Here is an 18,720-nt window from a genome sequence, read left to right as displayed (position 1 = left end):
CTGGTGGGTACAGGTCTGTCACTGTATAACACTGGGGTACAGTACTGGTGTCCTTGGCCTCTTGTACTGTTCCACGGAAGCTCAACGTAAACTCGAGGAACAGCACCTCATCTTCCGATTAGGCACTCTGCAGCTTCCGGTCTCAATATCGAGTTCAACAATTTCAGATCATAACCTCGGCCCCTATTTCATTTTTACTTATATTTTTCCACTCCTTTCCTCCCCCCCTTTCCTTTTGTTTCTCTCTCACACCTGGCAGCTATCTTTTGCCCTGCCAGTACACTTTACACCTAATCCCAGCCTATTACCATCTCGTCTAGCTTCTAATCTCTTTTACTTCTTTTGTTCTTTTATTCTTTTGTCCGATCGCAGCCCTGCCTTCGATCTAGTTCCTTTTCTCTCCAGTTTTGAAGAAGGGTCAAACCCGAAACGTCAACTCAAATTTCTCTCCACGGATGTTGCCTGACCTGCTGAGTTTTTCCAGCATTTTCTGTTGTTATTTCGGATTTCCAACATCTGCAGGTCTGTCACTAACATGGGTACAGTACTGGTGGGTACAGGTCTGTCACTAACACTGGGGTACAGTACTGGTGGGTACAGGTCTGTCGCTGTTTAACACTGGGGTACAGTACTGGTGGGTACAGGTCTGTCACTGTATAACATGGGTACAGTACTGGTGGGTACAGGTCTGTCACTAACACTGGGGCACAGTACTGGTGGGTACAGGTCTGTCACTCTATAACACTGGGGTACAGTACTGGTGGGTACAGGTCTGTCACTAACACTGGGGTACAGTACTGGTGGGTACAGGTCTGTCACTAACACGGGTACAGTACTGGTGGGTACAGGTCTGTCACTGTATAACACTGGGGTACAGTACCTGTGGGTACAGGTCTGTCACTGTATAACACTGGGGTACAGTACTGGTGGGTACAGGTCTGTCACTGTATAACACTGGGGTACAGTACTGCTGGGTACAGGTCTGTCACTAACACTGGGGTACAGTACTGGTGGGTACAGGTCTGTCACTGTATAACACGGGTACAGTACTGGTGGGTACAGGTCTGTCACTGTATAACACGGGTACAGTACTGGTGGGTACAGGTCTGTCACTGTATAACGGGTACAGTACTGGGAGGTACAGGTCTGTCACTGTATAACACTGGGGTACAGTACTGGTGGGTACAGGTCTGTCACTGTATAACACGGGTACAGTACTGGTGGGTACAGGTCTGTCACTGTATAACACGGGTACAGTACTGGTGGGTACAGGTCTGTCACTATAACACGGGTACAGTACTGGTGGGTACAGGTCTGTCACTGTATAACACTGGGGTACAGTACTGGTGGGTACAGGTCTGTCACTATAACACTGGGGTACAGTAATGGTGGGTACAGGTCTGTCACTGTATAACACGGGTACAGTACTGGTGGGTACAGGTCTATCAATCTATAACACTGGGGTACAGTACTGGTGGGTACAGGTCTGTCACTGTATAACACTGGGGTACAGTACTGGTGGGTACAGGCCTGTCACTGTATAACACGGGGGTACAGTACTGGTGGGTACAGGTCTGTCACTATAACACGGGTACAGTACTGGTGGGTACAGGTCTGTCACTGTATAACACGGGTACAGTACTGGTGGGTACAGGTCTGTCACTGTATAACACTGGGGTACAGTACTGGTGGGTACAGGTCTGTCACTGTATAACACGGGTACAGTACTGGGAGGTACAGGTCTGTCACTGTATAACACTGGGGTACAGTACTGGTGGGTACAGGTCTGTCACTGTATAACACGGGTACAGTACTGGTGGGTACAGGTCTGTCACTATAACTGGGGTACAGTACTGGTGGGTACAGGTCTGTCACTGTATAACACTGGGGTACAGTACTGGTGGGTACAGGTCTGTCACTATAACACTGGGGTATAGTACTGGTGGGTACAGGTCTGTCACTGTATAACACGGGTACAGTACTGGTGGGTACAGGTCTGTCAGTGTATAACACTGGGGTACAGTACTGGTGGGTACAGGTCTGTCACTATAACACGGGTACAGTACTGGTGGGTACAGGTCTGTCACTGTATAACACGGGTACAGTACTGGTGGGTACAGGTCTGTCACTGTATAACACTGGGGTACAGTACTGGTGGGTACAGGTCTGTCAGTGTATAACACTGGGGTACAGTACTGGTGGGAACAGGTCTGTCAGTATAACACTGGGGTACAGTACTGGTGGGTACAGGTCTATCAATCTATAACACTGGGGTACAGTACTGGTGGGTACAGGTCTGTCACTATAACACTGGGGTACAGTACTGGTGGGTACAGGTCTGTCACTATAACACTGGGGTACAGTACTGGTGGGTACAGGTCTGTCACTATAACACTGGGGTACAGTACTGGTGGGTACAGGTCTGTCACTGTATAACACTGGGGTACAGTACTGGTGGGTACAGGTCTGTCGCTGTATAACACTGGGGTACAGTACTGGTGGGTAGAGGTCTGTCGCTGTATAACACTGGGGTACAGCACTGGTGGGTACAGGTCTGTCACTGGAGTGAGGGAGTTGGACGGAACTAACTTCGAGTTTTGTTGAAGATGGGTCTTGGACAGCATTGAAGTGTATCTAGTGTGAGTGTGATTCTCCCCCTTCCCCCTCCCCACTAGACTGGTACCATGATATGTCGGACGTGGGTGTTCAGGACAGGCTGATGTCAGCACTGTGATGGATACCCGGCCACAGCTTGCCTGGATGGTAGAACTTGAACAATACTCGAGATGCTCGACGCCCCCCAGGCTGCCGCGGTTTGCTCGATCAATACCCCTGCCAGTGGATTCAGTATCCACGCCCTCTGTCGCCAGCGCACCGTGACTGCATCATCTGCAGCAACTCCTCCACGGTTACCTCGGCAGCTCCTCCTTCCCCCGCGATCTTGGCCGCCGGGATACGCAGCGACGCAGTGGGAACACCATCAGTTCCAGGTTCCCACCCCTGACTTGGACATACAATCGGCGTTCCTTTATTCTCGACTCTGCCTCGCATCCCGAGAACAGACACTGGGCTTCCCAGGTCCTCGGCATCACCAGGAGCACCGGAATTCCGTTCTCCCGATTGCTAGGATTTCCTCTCCTTATTGACTCCTCACTCCTGGATGTATATTTTGCGATTGACGGCGCTGTCTTGCTGTGGGTAGCTGACACTGTTTTCAGGAATACGGCCCGGGGGGGAGTGGTTCCTGAGAGTGTGTTCGTATTTTACAGGGTGACTGTTAATATTTGGAACGGGTTCTCGCAGGGAGAAAAGTTTTTTAGAAAGTATCGACAAAGGGGACTCCCTACCTCCCGTCTCGCCTTGTGATGATGCAAACTGGTGGATAACCAACTAATTTTGGGGTCTCGTAACTGGTACAGGAGAACCCAGGCACGGGACGGAGACTAGTACAGTACAAATACCATCAATTGGATTTGATCCGATTGATTGTTGTTTCGATCTGGAACGCACTGCCTGAAAGGGCGGTGGAAGCAGATTCAATGTTAACTCTCAAAAGAGAATTAGATGAGATTGGGTCGATTGGGCTCATACTCGCTGGAGTTTAGAAGAATGAGAGGTGATCTCATTGAAACTTATAAAATTCTAACAGGACTAGATGCAGGAAGGATGTTCCCGATGGTCGGGGAGTCCAGAACCAGGGGTCACAGTCTAAGGATAAGGGGTAAGCCATTTAGGACAGAGCTAAGGAGGAATTTCTTCACCCAGAGAGTGGTGAACCTGTGGAATTCTCTGCCACAGAAGGCAGTTGAGGCCAATTCATTAAATATATTCAAGAAGGAGTTGGATATATTTCTTAAGGCTAAAGGGATATGGAGAGAAGGCAGGGACCGGGTACTGAATTTGGATGATCAGCCACGATCTCATTAAATGGCGGAGCAGGCTCGAGGGGCCGAATGGCCTACTCCTCCTATCTTCTATGTTTCTATGAATACTTAATGGGGTGGAAATGTGCTGGGCTGTGGGGAAAGAGCAGGGGGAGTGGGACTAATTGGAGAGCTCTTTCATAGAGTCGGCACAGGCACGATGGGCCGAATGGCCGCCTCCTGCGCTGTAAGGTTGTAATGATTGAGGCAGCATCTCACTCAAGACTTTATCCCGTGATAACTCCGACACCTCGTCGAGGAATGAAATACCAGGGGTTCCAGCACAAGCTGAGAAGCGAACACTGCTGAAAGAAAAAGACTTGCTCTCACAAACAGCAATGTGATAATGACCAGATCATCTGTTCTGGTGATGTTGATTGAGGGATAACTATTGGCCAGGACACCTGGGAGAACTTCCCCCCCCCCCCCCCCGCTCTTCTTTGGAAATAGTGGCCGTGGGATCATTTACATCGACTTGAGAGAGCAGACGGCCTCGGTTTAACGTCCCATCCAAAGATGGCACCTCCGACAGTGCGGCACTCCCTCAGTACCGCCCCGCCGACGGCGGCGCTCCCTCAGTACCGCCCCTCCGACAGGGCGGCGCTCCCTCAGTACCGCCCGTCCGACAGGGCAGCGCCCCCTCAGTACCGCCCGTCCGACAGGGCAGCGCCCCCTCAGTGCCGCCCCTCCGACAGGGCGGCGCCCCCTCAGTGCCGCCCCTCCGACAGGGCGGCGCCCCCTCAGTGCCGCCCCTCCGACAGGGCGGCGCCCCCTCAGTGCCGCCCCTCCGACAGGGCGGCGCCCCCTCAGTGCCGCCCCTCCGACAGGGCGGCGCCCCCTCAGTGCCGCCCCTCCGACAGGGCGGCGCCCCCTCAGTGCCACCCCTCCGAAAGGGCGGCGCCCCCTCAGCGCCGCCCCTCCGACAGCGCGGCGCCCCCTCAGCGCCGCCCCTCCGACAGCGCGGCCCTCCGACAGCGCGGCGCTCCCTCAGCGCCGCCCCTCCGACAGCGCGGCGCTCCCTCAGCGCCGCCCTTCCGACAGCGCGGCGCTCCAACAGCGCCGCCCCTCCGACAGCGCGGCGCTCCCTCAGCGCCGCCCCTCCGACAGCGCGGCGCCCCCTCAGCACCGCCCCTCCGACAGCGCCGCCCCTCCGACAGCGCGGCGCTCCCTCAGCGCCGCCCTTCCGACAGCGTGGCGCTCCCTCAGCGCCGCCCCTCCGACAGCGCGGCGCTCCGACAGCGCCGCCCCTCCGACAGCGCGGCGCTCCCTCAGCACCGCCCCCCCGACAGCGCGGCGCTCCCTCAGCACCGCCCCTCCGACAGCGCGGCGCTCCCTCAGCACCGCCCCCCCGACAGCGCGGCGCTCCCTCAGCACCGCCCCTCCGACAGCGCGGCGCCCCCTCAGCGCCGCCCCTCCGACAGCGCGGCCCTCCGACAGCGCGGCGCTCCCTCAGCGCCGCCCTCCGACTGCCCTCCCGACAGCGCCGCCCTTCCGACAGCGCGCGCTCAGCGCCGCCCTTCCGACAGCGCGGCGCTCCTCAGCGCCCCTCGACAGCGCGGCGCTCCCTCGAGCTCCGCCCCTCCGACAGGCGCGCTCCCCTCAGCGCCGCCCTCCGACAGCGCGGCGCCCCTCAGCGCCGCCCCTCGACAGCGCGGCGCTCCACAGCGCCGCCCTCGACAGCGCGGCGCTCCGACAGCGCGCGCCCTTCCGACAGCGTGGCGCTCCCTCAGCGCCGCCCCTCCGACAGCGCGGCGCTCCGACAGCGCCGCCACTCCGACAGCGCGGCGCTCCCTCAGCACCGCCCCCCCGACAGCGCGGCGCTCCCTCAGCACCGCCCCTCCGACAGCGCGGCGCTCCCTCAGCACCGCCCCCCCCGACAGCGCGGCGCTCCCTCGGCGCCGCCCCTCCGACAGCGCGGCGCTCCCTCAGCGCCGCCCCTCCGACAGCGCGGCGCTCCCTCAGCGCCGCCCCTCCGACAGCGCGGCGCTCCCTCAGCACCGCCCCTCCGACAGCGCGGCGCTCCCTCAGCACCGCCCCTCCAACAGTGCGGCGCTCCCTCAGCACCGCCCCCCCGACAGCGCGGCGCTCCCTCGGCGCCGCCCCTCCGACAGCGCGGCGCTCCCTCAGCGCCGCCCCTCCGACAGCGCGGCGCTCCCTCAGCGCCGCCCCTCCGACAGCGCGGCGCTCCCTCAGCACCGCCCCTCCGACAGCGCGGCGCTCCCTCAGCGCCGCCCCTCCGACAGCGTGGCGCTCCCTCAGCACCGCCCCTCCGACAGCGCGGCGCTCCCTCAGCACCGCCCCTCCAACAGTGCGGCGCTCCCTCAGCACCGCCCCTCCGACAGCGCGGCGCTCCCTCAGCACCGCCCCTCCAACAGTGCGGCGCTCCCAGTACTAGCATTGGCAGCGTCCGCCTGGGATTACGTCCTGAAGTCTCTGGAGTGGGACGTGAATCCACAACCAGAGGCGGGCGTGATACCCACTGAGCCAGGGCAGAGACCACAGGAAAAGAAATTTGGAAAGCGCTCGAAGTGATCAGCGAGGGTTGCTGGCGTGGCGTGCAGCAGGGGGCTGTTCCCAAGCCTCCCTGGCATGGCACTGGGAACAGGATGCATTGGCTTGGGATCGAACGGGACTGCAGCTGATCGCCTAAAGGGTGCTGAGCTACACTTGGGAGGGAAAGAGCCCCTTCAAAGCATGGCCAGGGCTAGGCAAAATAATTGGATCCTTGCTGCTCCGTAATCCCCGCTCTTGCCGCGTGTGAGGAGGTCGGCCGTAAACTTACCGACATCTCAATGTTTCACCAAATTACTTTTGTCTTCACTCTTAGATCGGTTTTTCCCCCCCCCCCCACCGCCCTTTTATTCCAGCCCACAGAAGCTCACCTTGGTATTCTGGTGATTGTCCTAGAGAGGGTACAGAGAAGATTTACCAGGATGTTGCCTGGACTGGGGAATTTCAGCGATGAGGAAAGATTGGATCGGCTGGGGTTGTTTTTCTTTGGAACAGAGGAGGCTGAGGGAAGATTTAATTGAGGTGTATAAAATTATGAGGGGCCTGGATAGAGTGGATAGGAAGGACCGATTTCCCTTAGCAGAGAGGTCAATAACCAGGGGGCAGAGATTGAAAGTAATTGGTTGGAGGTTTAGAGGGGAGTTGAGGACAACATTTTTCACCCCGAGTGTGGTGGTGGTCTAGAACTCACTGCCTGAAAGGGTGGTCGAGGCAGAGACCCTCATTGCATTTAAAAAGTACTTGGATATGAAGTGCGGTAACCGACAGGGCTACGGACCAAGAGCTGGAAAGTGGGGTTAGGCTGGGATAGAACGTTATCGGCTGGCATGGGCTGAATGGCCTCCTTCTGTGCTGTAACTTTCTATGATTCGATCCTATTTCGCTAGATTTTAATTTTTTCATTGTTTCTCTGCTCTCGTTTAGAAACTGGAGAGGTGCCTAAGCGTGGTGTCCCCGATGATCACTGGAGTATCGGAGAGAGAAGCAAATGATGCATTGAATGCTCATGTAAGTGTGCAGCAGAGTTTCTGTATTAAAGGTCTTACCAGTGCGCGCGCTCCTTTACTACTTGTCCCACTTTTGTGTCAATGGAGGCTGCCTATGTAAACTTGTCACGCTGTAATTACATCCTCCTGTCAGTGGTGGCGCTCCAGCGCCCCAGTTGAGCATCTCCCCATCTTCTCCGCCTGTACTCTAACCAACTCTACTCTGCTTCCCAAACTGTGTACCCTGCTCCAATTATCCCCCTCTGTCTGTCCCTGTCCGCACAGTGTGGTCTAGACTGCTCCACCCTGGTCCAGACGGCTCCGTCCCTGTCTGCACTGTCTGGTCTAGGCGGCTCTGTCCCTGTCTGCACTGTCTGGTCTAGGCGGCTCCGTCCCTGTCTGCACTGTCTGGTCTAGGCGGCTCTGTCCCTGTTTGCACTGACCGGTGCAGACAGCTCCATCCCTGTTGGCACTGTCCGGTCTAGACGGCACTGTCCCAGTCTGCACTGTCCGGTCCAGCCGGCTCCATCCCTGTCTGCAGTGTCTAGTCCAGCCGGCTCCGTCCCAGTCTGCACTGACCGGTCTAGCCTGCTCCGCTTATTGCCGCAGTTGTGATTTTTATCGATGCGACCTCGGCCTCCGCGACCTCCCCCCACCGTCTGCTTCTTGCCCTCTTGCGGCAGATGTTGGCAGTTTCGGGGTAAAGTGCGCGGCAGTTTTGTGCCGCAGGTCCGACGCCCGAAGGAACGGGCAGAAACCCACATCCGGCGCGGCTTGTTCAGGGGCTCCGAAGACCACTAAACTGGAGTCGCTCGTCTGGTCTGGATTCAGACCCCGTTCAGAGATCGCTGAGTCACCCTGTTACCCCCTGGCCACTGAGGTTTCGAACAGTAAAGGCTAGTTTCAGTTTTGATCATTGTCCAACCTTACTGAACTCTTTTCTTCCCCTCCCATAGGTCTGTAAAGGCGCTCAACAGCACGAGGAGGTCTGTTTGGGACTTTTAACAATGATTCTAATGGAGCCTCTGCAAGCACAAAGAGTGAGTCGGTTGCTGTTTCTATCTATCCACCTTTTTCCAAATAACCCAGAGCTGCAGCCTGAAACTTGCAAGGCACGTTCCAATCTGCAGCGTGTCCTGACCCAACAACTCGATCGGCCTAAATCAGCGTCCACGAAACAGGCACCTGGCTTTCGTAGCCTGAGCCAAATGTTACATTGCGCACTCCAGGGTATAATATCTACAAGTTTGCAGACGACACAAAGCTGGGTGGGCGTGTGTGCTGTGAGGAGGATGCTGAGAAACTCCAGTATGATTTGGACAGGTTGGGTGATTGGGCAGATGCAGTATAATGTGGATAAATGCGAGGTTATCCACTTTGGTGGCAAAAACAGGAAGGCAGATTATTATCTGAACGGCAATAGATTGGGAGAAGGGGAAGTGCAACGAGACCTGGGTGTCCTTGTGCACCAGTCGCTGAAGGTAAGCATGCAGGGTGCAGCAGGCGGTTAAGAAGGCAAATGGTATGTTGGCCTTCGTAGCGAGAGGGTTCGAGTACAGGAACAAGGATGTCTTGCTGCAGTTGTACAGGGCTTTGGTGAGACCACATCTTGAGTATTGTGTGCAGTTTTGGTCGCCTTATCTGAGGAAGGATGTTCTTGCCATGGAGGGAGTGCAGCGAAGATTCACCAGACTGATACCTGGGATGGCAGGAATGACGTATGAGGAGAGATTGGGTCGATTGAGCTTATCCTCGCTGGAGTTTAGAAGAATGAGAGGGGATCTCATTGAAACTTATAAAATTCTAACAGGACTGGACAGACTAGATGCAGGAAGGATGTTCCCGATGGCGGGGGAGTCCAGAACCAGGGGTCACAGTCTAAGGATAAGGGGTAAGCCATTTAGGACTGAGATGAGGAGGAATTTCTTCACCCAGAGAGTGGTGAACCTGTGGAATTCTCTGCCACAGAAGGCAGTGGAGGCCAATTCATTAAATATATTCAAGAAGGAGTGATGCGCTATCAATTACTCATAAAGGCGGAGAGTTAGGAGAATAACTAAAAGGCTTTTATTAACAAAGAACAGAGCATGCCTCTTGTGGTTGACTGGTTTCCAAGAAGGTAGGGGGCTGCAGAGCAGTCACCTTTATACCTGGGCATGTGGGTGGAGCCAGGGGCGGAGCCAGCTGAGGCATGCATAGATACAACTGTGCAACAACAACAACAACGGTGAACAACAATAACAGTGGTTTACCACAAGGAGTTGGATATTTTTCTTAAGGCTAAAGGGATCAAGGGGTATGGGGAGAAGGCAGGAACAGGGTACTGAATTTGGATGATCAGCCATGATCTCATTGAATGACGGAGCAGGCTCGAGGGGCCGAATGGCCTACTCCTGCTCCTATCATCTATGTTTCTATAAACCCTTTACAAACCGCGGGCCCTCCTGTTTACAGCGAGTAGTGGCATGGAAGCTGCTCCCACATCGCCGTCGGGTAGGGAGCTACCTAGGAACAGGAGGAGCCTGGTCCCGCCGTTCAATCAGATCACGGCTGATCTGCGACCTAACTCCCATCTTACCTGCCTTTGCCCCCCCCCCCCCCCCCGTATCCCTCAATACCTCTGGTTAACAGAAATCTATCAATCTCCAGAGTTTAAAATTAACAATTGACCCGGCAATTGCCGTTTGCGGAAGGGAGTTCCAAACTTCTATCGCCCTTTGCGCATAGAAGTGTTTCCTAACTTCACTCCCGAAAGGCCTGGCTCTCGTTTTTAGGCTGTGTCCCCTGCAGTGCTCCCGTTATCCGAGGGTGCCGCGCAGGCTGTTCAGCGGCTTTACAATGGGGGGGTGGAAACTGCACACGTGCGATAATTTGGGGCGCGCAGTCCCTTAAAGGGGCCGCGCACCCGCAAAAAAAATGTTTTTGCGGGAACATTGGTCCCCTAGTCCTAGACTCCCCAACCAGCGGAAATAGTTTCTCTCGCTCAGCCCTGTTGGTTCCCCGTAATACCTTGAAAACTTCGCCACCACTTGCGAATCGTGAAGTCTAGATTCACGACTGGATTTGTTTTTGCGACCGTTTTTTTTTGATTTCAGAACTTTGGGAACAGCTGTCGGGATAATTGCATTTTTGTTGTTGTTTTTTTTCTCTCCCGGAGGCAGTTAGCGGTTCATTTGAAACCACGCGGGACCCCTGGAGAGGCCGTCCCCGTGAGGCCTGGGCAATAAAGAGTGCCGTGGAGCGGTGTTTAATTATGTTGCCTGCGTCGCTGCGGCTGGAAGCAGCCAACCCCCTCCAGCGTGTTAATGTTTAATTCGATTTAATGGTCAGCAGGGGAGTGGGTGCTTAAAGCAGCTGCTGGTGACGGCATTCGTATTACACTTGAGGCAACCCGGGAGTGGAATACAATGTGGGGGGGCGGAGGGGGTCGAAGTTAGGTTGCAGTTACATAAACTGTAACAGAGAAGAGTCCGAGGTGACCAAATGGAAGTTTTCAAGGTGATGACGGGTTTTGATAGAATTGAGAGAGATATGACTTGGAAATAAATTTAAAACGGAGATAGACAGTTTCCTAGCTGATAAGGGAATTAGGGGTTACGGGGAGCGGGCAGGGAAGTGGACGTGAGTCTAGGTTCGGATCAGCCATGATCCTATTGAATGGCGGAGCAGGCCCGAGGGGCCGTATGGCCGACTCCTGCTCCTCCTACTTTTTATGTTCTTATTTAGGACTGAGATGAGGAGGAATTTCTTCACCCAGAGAGTGGTGAACCTGTGGAATTCTCTACCGCAGAAGGCAGTAGAGGCCAATTCATTAAATATATTCAAGAAGGAGTTGGATATATTTCTTAAGGCTAAAGGGATCAAGGGATATGGGGAGAAGGCAGGGACAGGGTACTGAATTTGGATGATCAGCCATGATCTCATTGAATGGCGGAGCAGGCTCGAGGGGCCGAATGACCTGCTCCTATCTTCTATGTTTCTATGAAATATCTCGGGCCGATCCTTCATCGTCGTTGGGTCAAAATCCTGGAACTCCCTCCTTAACAGCACTGTGGGAGCACCTTCACCAGACGGACTGCAGCGGTTCAAGAAGGCGGCTCACCACCACCTTCTCGAGGGCGATTAAGGATGGGCAATAAATGCCGGCCTTGCCAGCGACGCCCACATCCCAGGAACAAAGGGGTAAAATACCCAGGGGCCGATCCTGGCAGCGCCTGCTCGGCCTGGCTGGGTCCTGTAAGCAGGCAGCACCTGTACTGACGAGGCGAGCGTTATCCGAGCTTCCTGCCACTGAGGGCCATTTAGAAACCCGGAATCCGTCTTTTCATTCTGTGGATACTAACGGGCCGAGCCGTTCCGACTGAGGATGTAATTGCCTCCGAGGGCACGAGCTGGCAGGATGGGCGTTTCCACTAGACCCACCATATTCGAACAGGGAGCATCAGATAGCACAGAAGGAGGACATTCGGCCCATCGAGTCCGTGCCGGCTCTCTGTAGAGCGATCCAGTCAGTCCCATTCCCCCGCTCTATCCCCGTAGCCCTGCAAAGTTTATTTCCCTCCAGTGCCTATCCAGTCTCCCCTTGAAAACATCGAGTGTCTCCGCTTCCACCACTTCCGTCGGCAGCGAGTTCCAGGTCATCACCACTCGCTGCGTAAAAAAGCTTTTCCTCACATCCCCCCTGTATCTCTTACCCAAAACCTTAAATCTGTGTCCCATAGTCCTGGTACCATCAACTAGTGGGAACAGCCTTTCCCCGTCTAGCCTATCCAAACCCGTCATAATCTTGTACACCTCTATCAAATCACCCCGCAACCTCCTTTGCTCTAATGAAAACAAATCCAGCTTCTCCAACCTGTCCTTGTAGCTAAGATCCCCCATCCCCGGAACCATTCTGGTAAATCTCCTCTGCACCCTCTCAAGGGCCTTCACATCCTTCCTAAAGTGTGGTGACCAGAACTGGACTCAATACTCCAGTTGTGGCCTAACCAGTGCTTTATAAAAGTTCAGCATAACTTCTCTACTTTTGTACTCAATACCTCTATTTATGAGGCCCAAGATCCCAAATGCTTTGCTAACCACTCTCTCAATATGTCCTGCCACCTTCAGGGACTGATGCACATTAACTCCCAGGTCCCTCATAGATTCAAAATCCTTGGCAAAAGGTGTAGAGGGGAGATGAGCGACGCGCGCTCTCATCTTTAGTTTAGGTGCGCGGTCCCTTTAAGTGCGCAGCCGTGCACGTGCGGAATCTTTTCCAGCGGAACGGCGGCGCGCGGCCACACAGCTTGGGGGGATCGTTGGAGACGAGGAGAAATCTTTTCGCTCTTGAGGGCTGTGGGGATCTGGAACGCTCGACCTGAAACGGCGGTGGACGCTGATTCCATCAATAAATTTTAAGAGGAAGCCGGACGGGTGCCTGAAGACGAGGAGCTCGCAGGGTTACGGACAAAAGACGGAGGTTGTGGGACTGAACGCGATTGCTCATTCATAGAGTCATAGAGTTATACAGCACAGAAAGAGGCCCATCGTGTCCGCGCCGGCCATCAAGCCCTGTCTATTCTAATCGCATTTTCCAGCACTTGGTCCGTAGCCTTGTATGCTATGGCGTTTCAAGTGCTCATCTAAATGCTTCTTGAATGTTGTGAGGGTTCTTGCCTCTACCACCCTTTCAGGCAGTGAGTTCCAGATTCCAACCACCCTCTGGCTGAAAAAGTTTTTCCTCAAATCCCCTCTAAACCTCCTGCCCCTTACCTTGAAACTATGCCCCTTGGTTACTGACCCCTCTACAAAGGGGAGAAGTTCCTTTCTATCTACCCCCCTCATAATTTTGTACACCTCAATCAGGTCCCCCCTCAGCCTTCTCTGCTCTAAGGAAAACAACCCCAGCCTGTCCAGTCTCTCTTCATAGCTGAAGCGCTCCAGCCCAGGTAACATCCTGGTGAATCTCCTCTGCACCCTCTCCAATGCAATCACATCCTTCCTATAGTGTGGCGACCAGAACTGCACACAGTACTCCAGCTGTGGCCTAACCAGCATTTTGTACAGCTCCATCATAACCCCCCTGCTCTTATATTCTATACCTTGGCTAATGAAGGCAAGTATCCCATATGCCTTTTTAACCACCTTATCTACCTGTTCAAAGAGCTGGCACAAGCACGAGGGGCCGAATGGCCTCCTCCTGTGCTGTAAGTCTCTGTGCTTCTCTAAAGCTCTGGTCAGACCCCATCTGGAGCGGGTGTGTTCAGTTCTCTGGGCCCCGCACCTCAGGAAGGATATACTGACCTGGTTTTGGGGGGGGGGGGGGTAGGTGGAGGGGGCCCGCCCAGATTCACCAGCATGATACCGGGGGCGAAAAGGGTTAAATTCCGAGGACAGGTTGCTCAGACTGGGCTTGTATTCCCTCGAGTTTAGAAGGTTAAGGGGTGATCTAATTGAGATGTTTAAGATGATTAAAGGAGTTGATAGGGCGAAACTATTGCCTCTGGAGGGGGGGGTGGGGGGGTGTCCAGAAGATTTTACTACGATGAAGGTGCTATATAAATGCAAGTAATTGTTTCTCAGCTTGAGGTGGATGCTCTCCTCCCTGTTTTGACGGTGCTGTCTGACGTTGTGTTGCAGTGTTATCGGGATCTGACGCTGGTTAGCAGAGACGGCATGAACCTGATTTTAAATAAGATTAACCAACTCCTCATGGAGAAATACCTGAAACTTCAGGATACAGTCAGAATACAGGTGAGGCATACGCCATTCAATACAGCCGGGGCTATGGTGGGCAGCACACTCTGGCTACTTGAGTCAGAAGGTGGCGGGTTCGAGTCCTACGCCAGCAACTTGAGCGTAAAATCCAAGCCGACACTCCCAGTACAGTACTGAGGGAGTGCCGCACTGTCGGAGGAGCAGTACTGAGGGAGCGCCGCACTGTCGGAGGAGCGGTACTGAGGGAGCGCCGCACTGTCGGAGGGGCGGTACTGAGGGAGCGCCGCACTGTCGGAGGGGCGGTACTGAGGGAGCGCCGCACTGTCGGAGGGGCGGTACTGAGGGAGCGCCGCACTGTCGGAGGGGCGGTACTGAGGGAGCGCCGTACTGTCGGAGGGGCGGTACTGAGGGAGCGCCGCACTGTCGGAGGGGCGGTACTGAGGGAGCGCCGCACTGTCGGAGGGGCGGTACTGAGGGAGCGCCGCACTGTCGGAGGGGCCGTACTGAGGGAGCGCCGCACTGTCGGAGGGGCGGTACTGAGGGAGCGCCGTACTGTCGGAGGGGCGGTACTGAGGGAGCGCCGCACTGTCGGAGGGGCGGTACTGAGGGAGCGCCGCACTGTCGGAGGGGCGGTACTGAGGGAGCGCCGCACTGTCGGAGGGGCCGTACTGAGGGAGCGCCGCACTGTCGGAGGGGCGGTACTGAGGGAGCGGAGCACTGTCGGAGGGGCAGTACTGAGGGAGCGCCGCACTGTCGGAGGGGCGGTACTGAGGGAGCGCCGCACTGTCGGAGGTGCCGTCTTTCAGATTAGATGTTAAACCGAGGCCCCGTCTGTCCCCTCAGGTGGATGTAAAAGACCCCACGGCCACTATTGGAAGAAGAGCAGGGGGAGTTCTCCCCGGTGTCCTGCGTTCAATATTTATCCCTCAACCAACATCACTAAAAACAGATGATCTGGTCATTATCACATTGCTGTTTGTGGGAGCTTGCTGTGCGCAAATTGGCTGCCGTAAAACAGCGACCACTTCGGGGGGGAAAAACGTACTTCATTGGCTGTAAAGCGCTTTGGGATGTCCTGAGGTGGTGAGAGGAGCTGCAGTAATGCGAGTTCTTAATGAAGGCCCTTGAATGGGTCACAATTGGCTCTGGTGCAGTGTCCCCTCCTCCCCCCGGGCGCTGGAGCAGTTCAGCAACGTATCTGGGCAAGGTAACGGCAGTTGCCACGGCGCTGTCCACCAGTGTGAGCCTGCGCCCATCGGGACGGACCAAACCAAATCGGAGAATTGGTCGCCACTCTGGTGAGCGCATTGCACAGCTTTCTCGAGGCTGGTGGTAAACCAGCTGCCCGCTGAAATTCTGTTGCCGAGCTGTGAAATGTTTCATGCTGTGCTCACCGGAACTGTAAAAACACCCAGCACCACACTGACTGGCTCTGTCCCTCCAAATTCAGCGGGTGTCCGCAGAGCGAGAGCACTTCATATAACACTGGGGTACAGTACTGGTGGGTGCAGGTCTGTCACTGTATAACACTGGGGTACAGTACTGGTGGGTACAGGTCTGTCACTGTATAAATCTGGGGTACAGTACTGGTGGGTACAGGTCTGTCACTGTATAACACTGGGGTACAGTACTGGTGGGTACAGGTCTGTCACTGTATAACACTGGGGTACAGTACTAGTGGGTACAGGTCTGTCACTGTATAACACTGGGGTACAGTACTGGTGGGTACAGGTCTGTCGCTGTATAACACTGGGGTACAGTACTGGTGGGTACAGGTCTGTCACTATAACACTGGGGTACAGCACTGGTGGGTACAGGTCTGTCACTGTATAACACTGGGGTACAGTACTGGTGGGTACAGGTCTGTCACTGTATAACACTGGGGTACAGTACTAGTGGGTACAGGTCTGTCACTGTATAACACTGGGGTACAGAACTGGCGGGTACAGGTCTGTCACTATAACACGGGTACAGTACTGGTGGGTACAGGTCTGTCACTATAACACGGGTACAGTACTGGTGGGTACAGGTCTGTCACTAACACTGGGGTACAGTACTGGTGGGTACAGGTCTGTCACTATAACACTGGGGTACAGTACTGGGGGGGTACGGGTCTGTCACTGTATAACACTGGGGTACAATACTGGTGGGTGCAGGTTTGTCACTGTATAACACGGGTACAGTACTGGTGGGTACAGGTCTGTCGCTGTATAACACTGGGGTACAGTACTAGTGGGTACAGGTCTGTCACTGTATAACACTGGGGTACAATACTGGGGGGTACGGGTCTGTCACTAACACTGGGGTACAGTACTGGTGGGTACAGGCCTGTCACTGTATAACACTGGGGTACAGTACTAGTGGGTACAGGTCTGTCACTGTATAACACTGCGGTACAGTACTGGTGGGTACAGGTCTGTCGCTGTATAACACGGGTACAGTACTGGTGGGTACAGGTCTGTCACTGTATAACACTAGGGTACAGTACTGGTGGGTACAGGTCTGTCGCTGTATAACACGGGTACAGTACTGGTGGGTACAGGTCTGTCGCTGTATAACACTGGGGTACAGTACTGGTGGGTACAGGTCTGTCTCTAACACTGGGGTACAGTACTGGTGGGTACAGGTCTGTCACTAACGGGTACAGTACTGGTGGGTACTGGTCTGTCACTGTATAACGGGTACTGTACTGGTGGGTACAGGTCTGTCACTAACACTGGGGTACAGTACTGGTGGGTACAGGTCTGTCACTGTATAACACTGGGGTACAGTACTGGTGGGTACCGGTCTGTCACTAACACTGGGGTACGGTAATGGTGGGTACAGGTCTGTCACTAACACGGGTACAGTACTGGGGGGTACAGGTCTGTCATTATAACACTGGGGTACAGTACTGGTGGGTACAGGTCTGTCACTGTATAACACTGGGGTACAGGTCTGTCACTGTATAACACTGGGGTACTGTACTGGTGGGTACAGGTCTGTCACTGTATAACACTGGGGTACAGTACTGGTGGGTACAGGTCTGTCACTGTATAACACGGGTACAGGACTGGTGGGTACAGGTCTGTCACTGTATAACACGGGTACAGTACTGGTGGGTACAGGTCTGTCACTGTAGAACACTTGGGTACAGTACTGGTGGGTACAGGTCTGTCACTGTATAACACTGGGGTACAGTACTGGGGGTACAGGTCTGTCACTGTCTAACTGGTACAGTACTGGGGGTACAGGCCTGTCACTAGCACTGGGGTACAGTACTGGTGGGTACAGGTCTGTCACTGTATAACACTGGGGGTACAGGTCTGGTGGGTAAGAACATAACATAAGAAATAGGAGGAGGAGTAGGCCAATCGGCCCCTCGAGCCTGCTCCGCCATTCAATGAGATCATGGCTGATCTGATCCTAACCGCCAATCCACTATCACATAACCATCTCCTGAATCTAACAGAATTAGACACACGAAATAGGAGCAGGATCAGGCTACACGGCCCCTGGGCCCGCTCCGCTACCCACAGGGCCATGACCGATCCGAACCTAGACTCATGTCCAAATTCCTGCCCGCTCCCCATAACCCTTAATTCCCTTTACTTCTAGGAAACTGTCTATTTCTGTGTTAAATTTATGTAATGATGTAGCTTCTACAGCTTTTTGGGGCAGCATATTCCATGGACCTACCACCTTCTGAGTGAAGTAGTTCCTCCTCATCTCAGTTTTGAAAGAGCAGCCCCTTATTCTAAGACTATGCCCCCTAGTTCTAGTTTCACCCATCATCGGGAGCACCCTCCCCGCATCCACCCGATCCAACCCCTTCACAATCTTATATGTTTCAATAAGATCGCCTCTCATTCTTCTGAACTCCAATGAGTAGAGTCCCAATCTACTCAACCTCTCCTCATATGTCCATCCCCTCATCCCCGGGATTAACCGAGTGAACCTTCTTTGTACTGACTCGAGAGCAAGTATGTATTTTCTTAAGTATGGACACCAAAACTGTATGCAGTATTCCAGGTGCGGTCTCACCAATACCTTGTACAACTGAAGCAATACCTCCCTATTTTTATATTCTATCCCCCTAGCAATGAAAGCCAACATTCCATTGGCTTTCTTAATCACTTGCTGCACCTGCATACCAACCTTTTGAGTTTCGTGCACCAGGACCCCCAGATCCCTTTGTACTTCAGTACTTTCCAGTTTCTTGCCATTAAGATAATAACTTGCTCTATGATTTTTCCTGCCAAAGTGCATAACCTCACACTTTCCAGTATTGTATTCCATCTGCCCACTTACTTAGCCTGTCTATGTCCCCTTGCAGGTTTTTTATGTCCTCCTCACTCACTACTTTCCCTCCCATCTTAGTATCATCTGCAAACTTTGATATGTTACACTCGGTCCCCTCCTCCAAATCGTTAATATAGATTGTAAAGAGTTGGGGACCCAGCACTGACCCCTGCGGAACACCACTAGTTACTGATTGCCAGTCTGAGAATGAACCATTTATCCCAACTCTCTGCCTTCTGTTAGATAGCCAATCCTCTATCCATGCCAGAATATTACCCCCAATCCCATGATTTTTTATCTTAAGCGATAATCTTCTGTGT

General features: G+C 54.2%; 1 protein-coding gene across 1 annotated transcript in view; it reads left to right on the top strand.

The window, feature by feature from the left end:
- The window catches only part of ints3 (integrator complex subunit 3), a 153,543-nt gene that overhangs the window by 4,502 nt on the left and 130,321 nt on the right, over nucleotides 1-18,720 (top strand). Inside the window, exons 2-4 of the mRNA XM_085978245.1 lie at nucleotides 7,359-7,442; nucleotides 8,377-8,460; nucleotides 14,042-14,155. Of these exons, the coding sequence (XP_085834371.1) occupies nucleotides 7,359-7,442; nucleotides 8,377-8,460; nucleotides 14,042-14,155 (282 nt within the window). The remainder of the gene's footprint in view (nucleotides 1-7,358; nucleotides 7,443-8,376; nucleotides 8,461-14,041; nucleotides 14,156-18,720) is intronic.

The sequence above is a fragment of the Somniosus microcephalus genome, unplaced genomic scaffold (genome assembly GCF_052327205.1).
Source record: "Somniosus microcephalus isolate GS21.2 unplaced genomic scaffold, FLI_Smic_1.0 unresolved_chr7, whole genome shotgun sequence".
Taxonomy (NCBI): Eukaryota; Metazoa; Chordata; class Chondrichthyes; order Squaliformes; family Somniosidae; genus Somniosus; species Somniosus microcephalus.
Note: the sequence above shows the minus strand (reverse complement) of the source record. Positions and strands in the feature narration are given on the sequence as shown.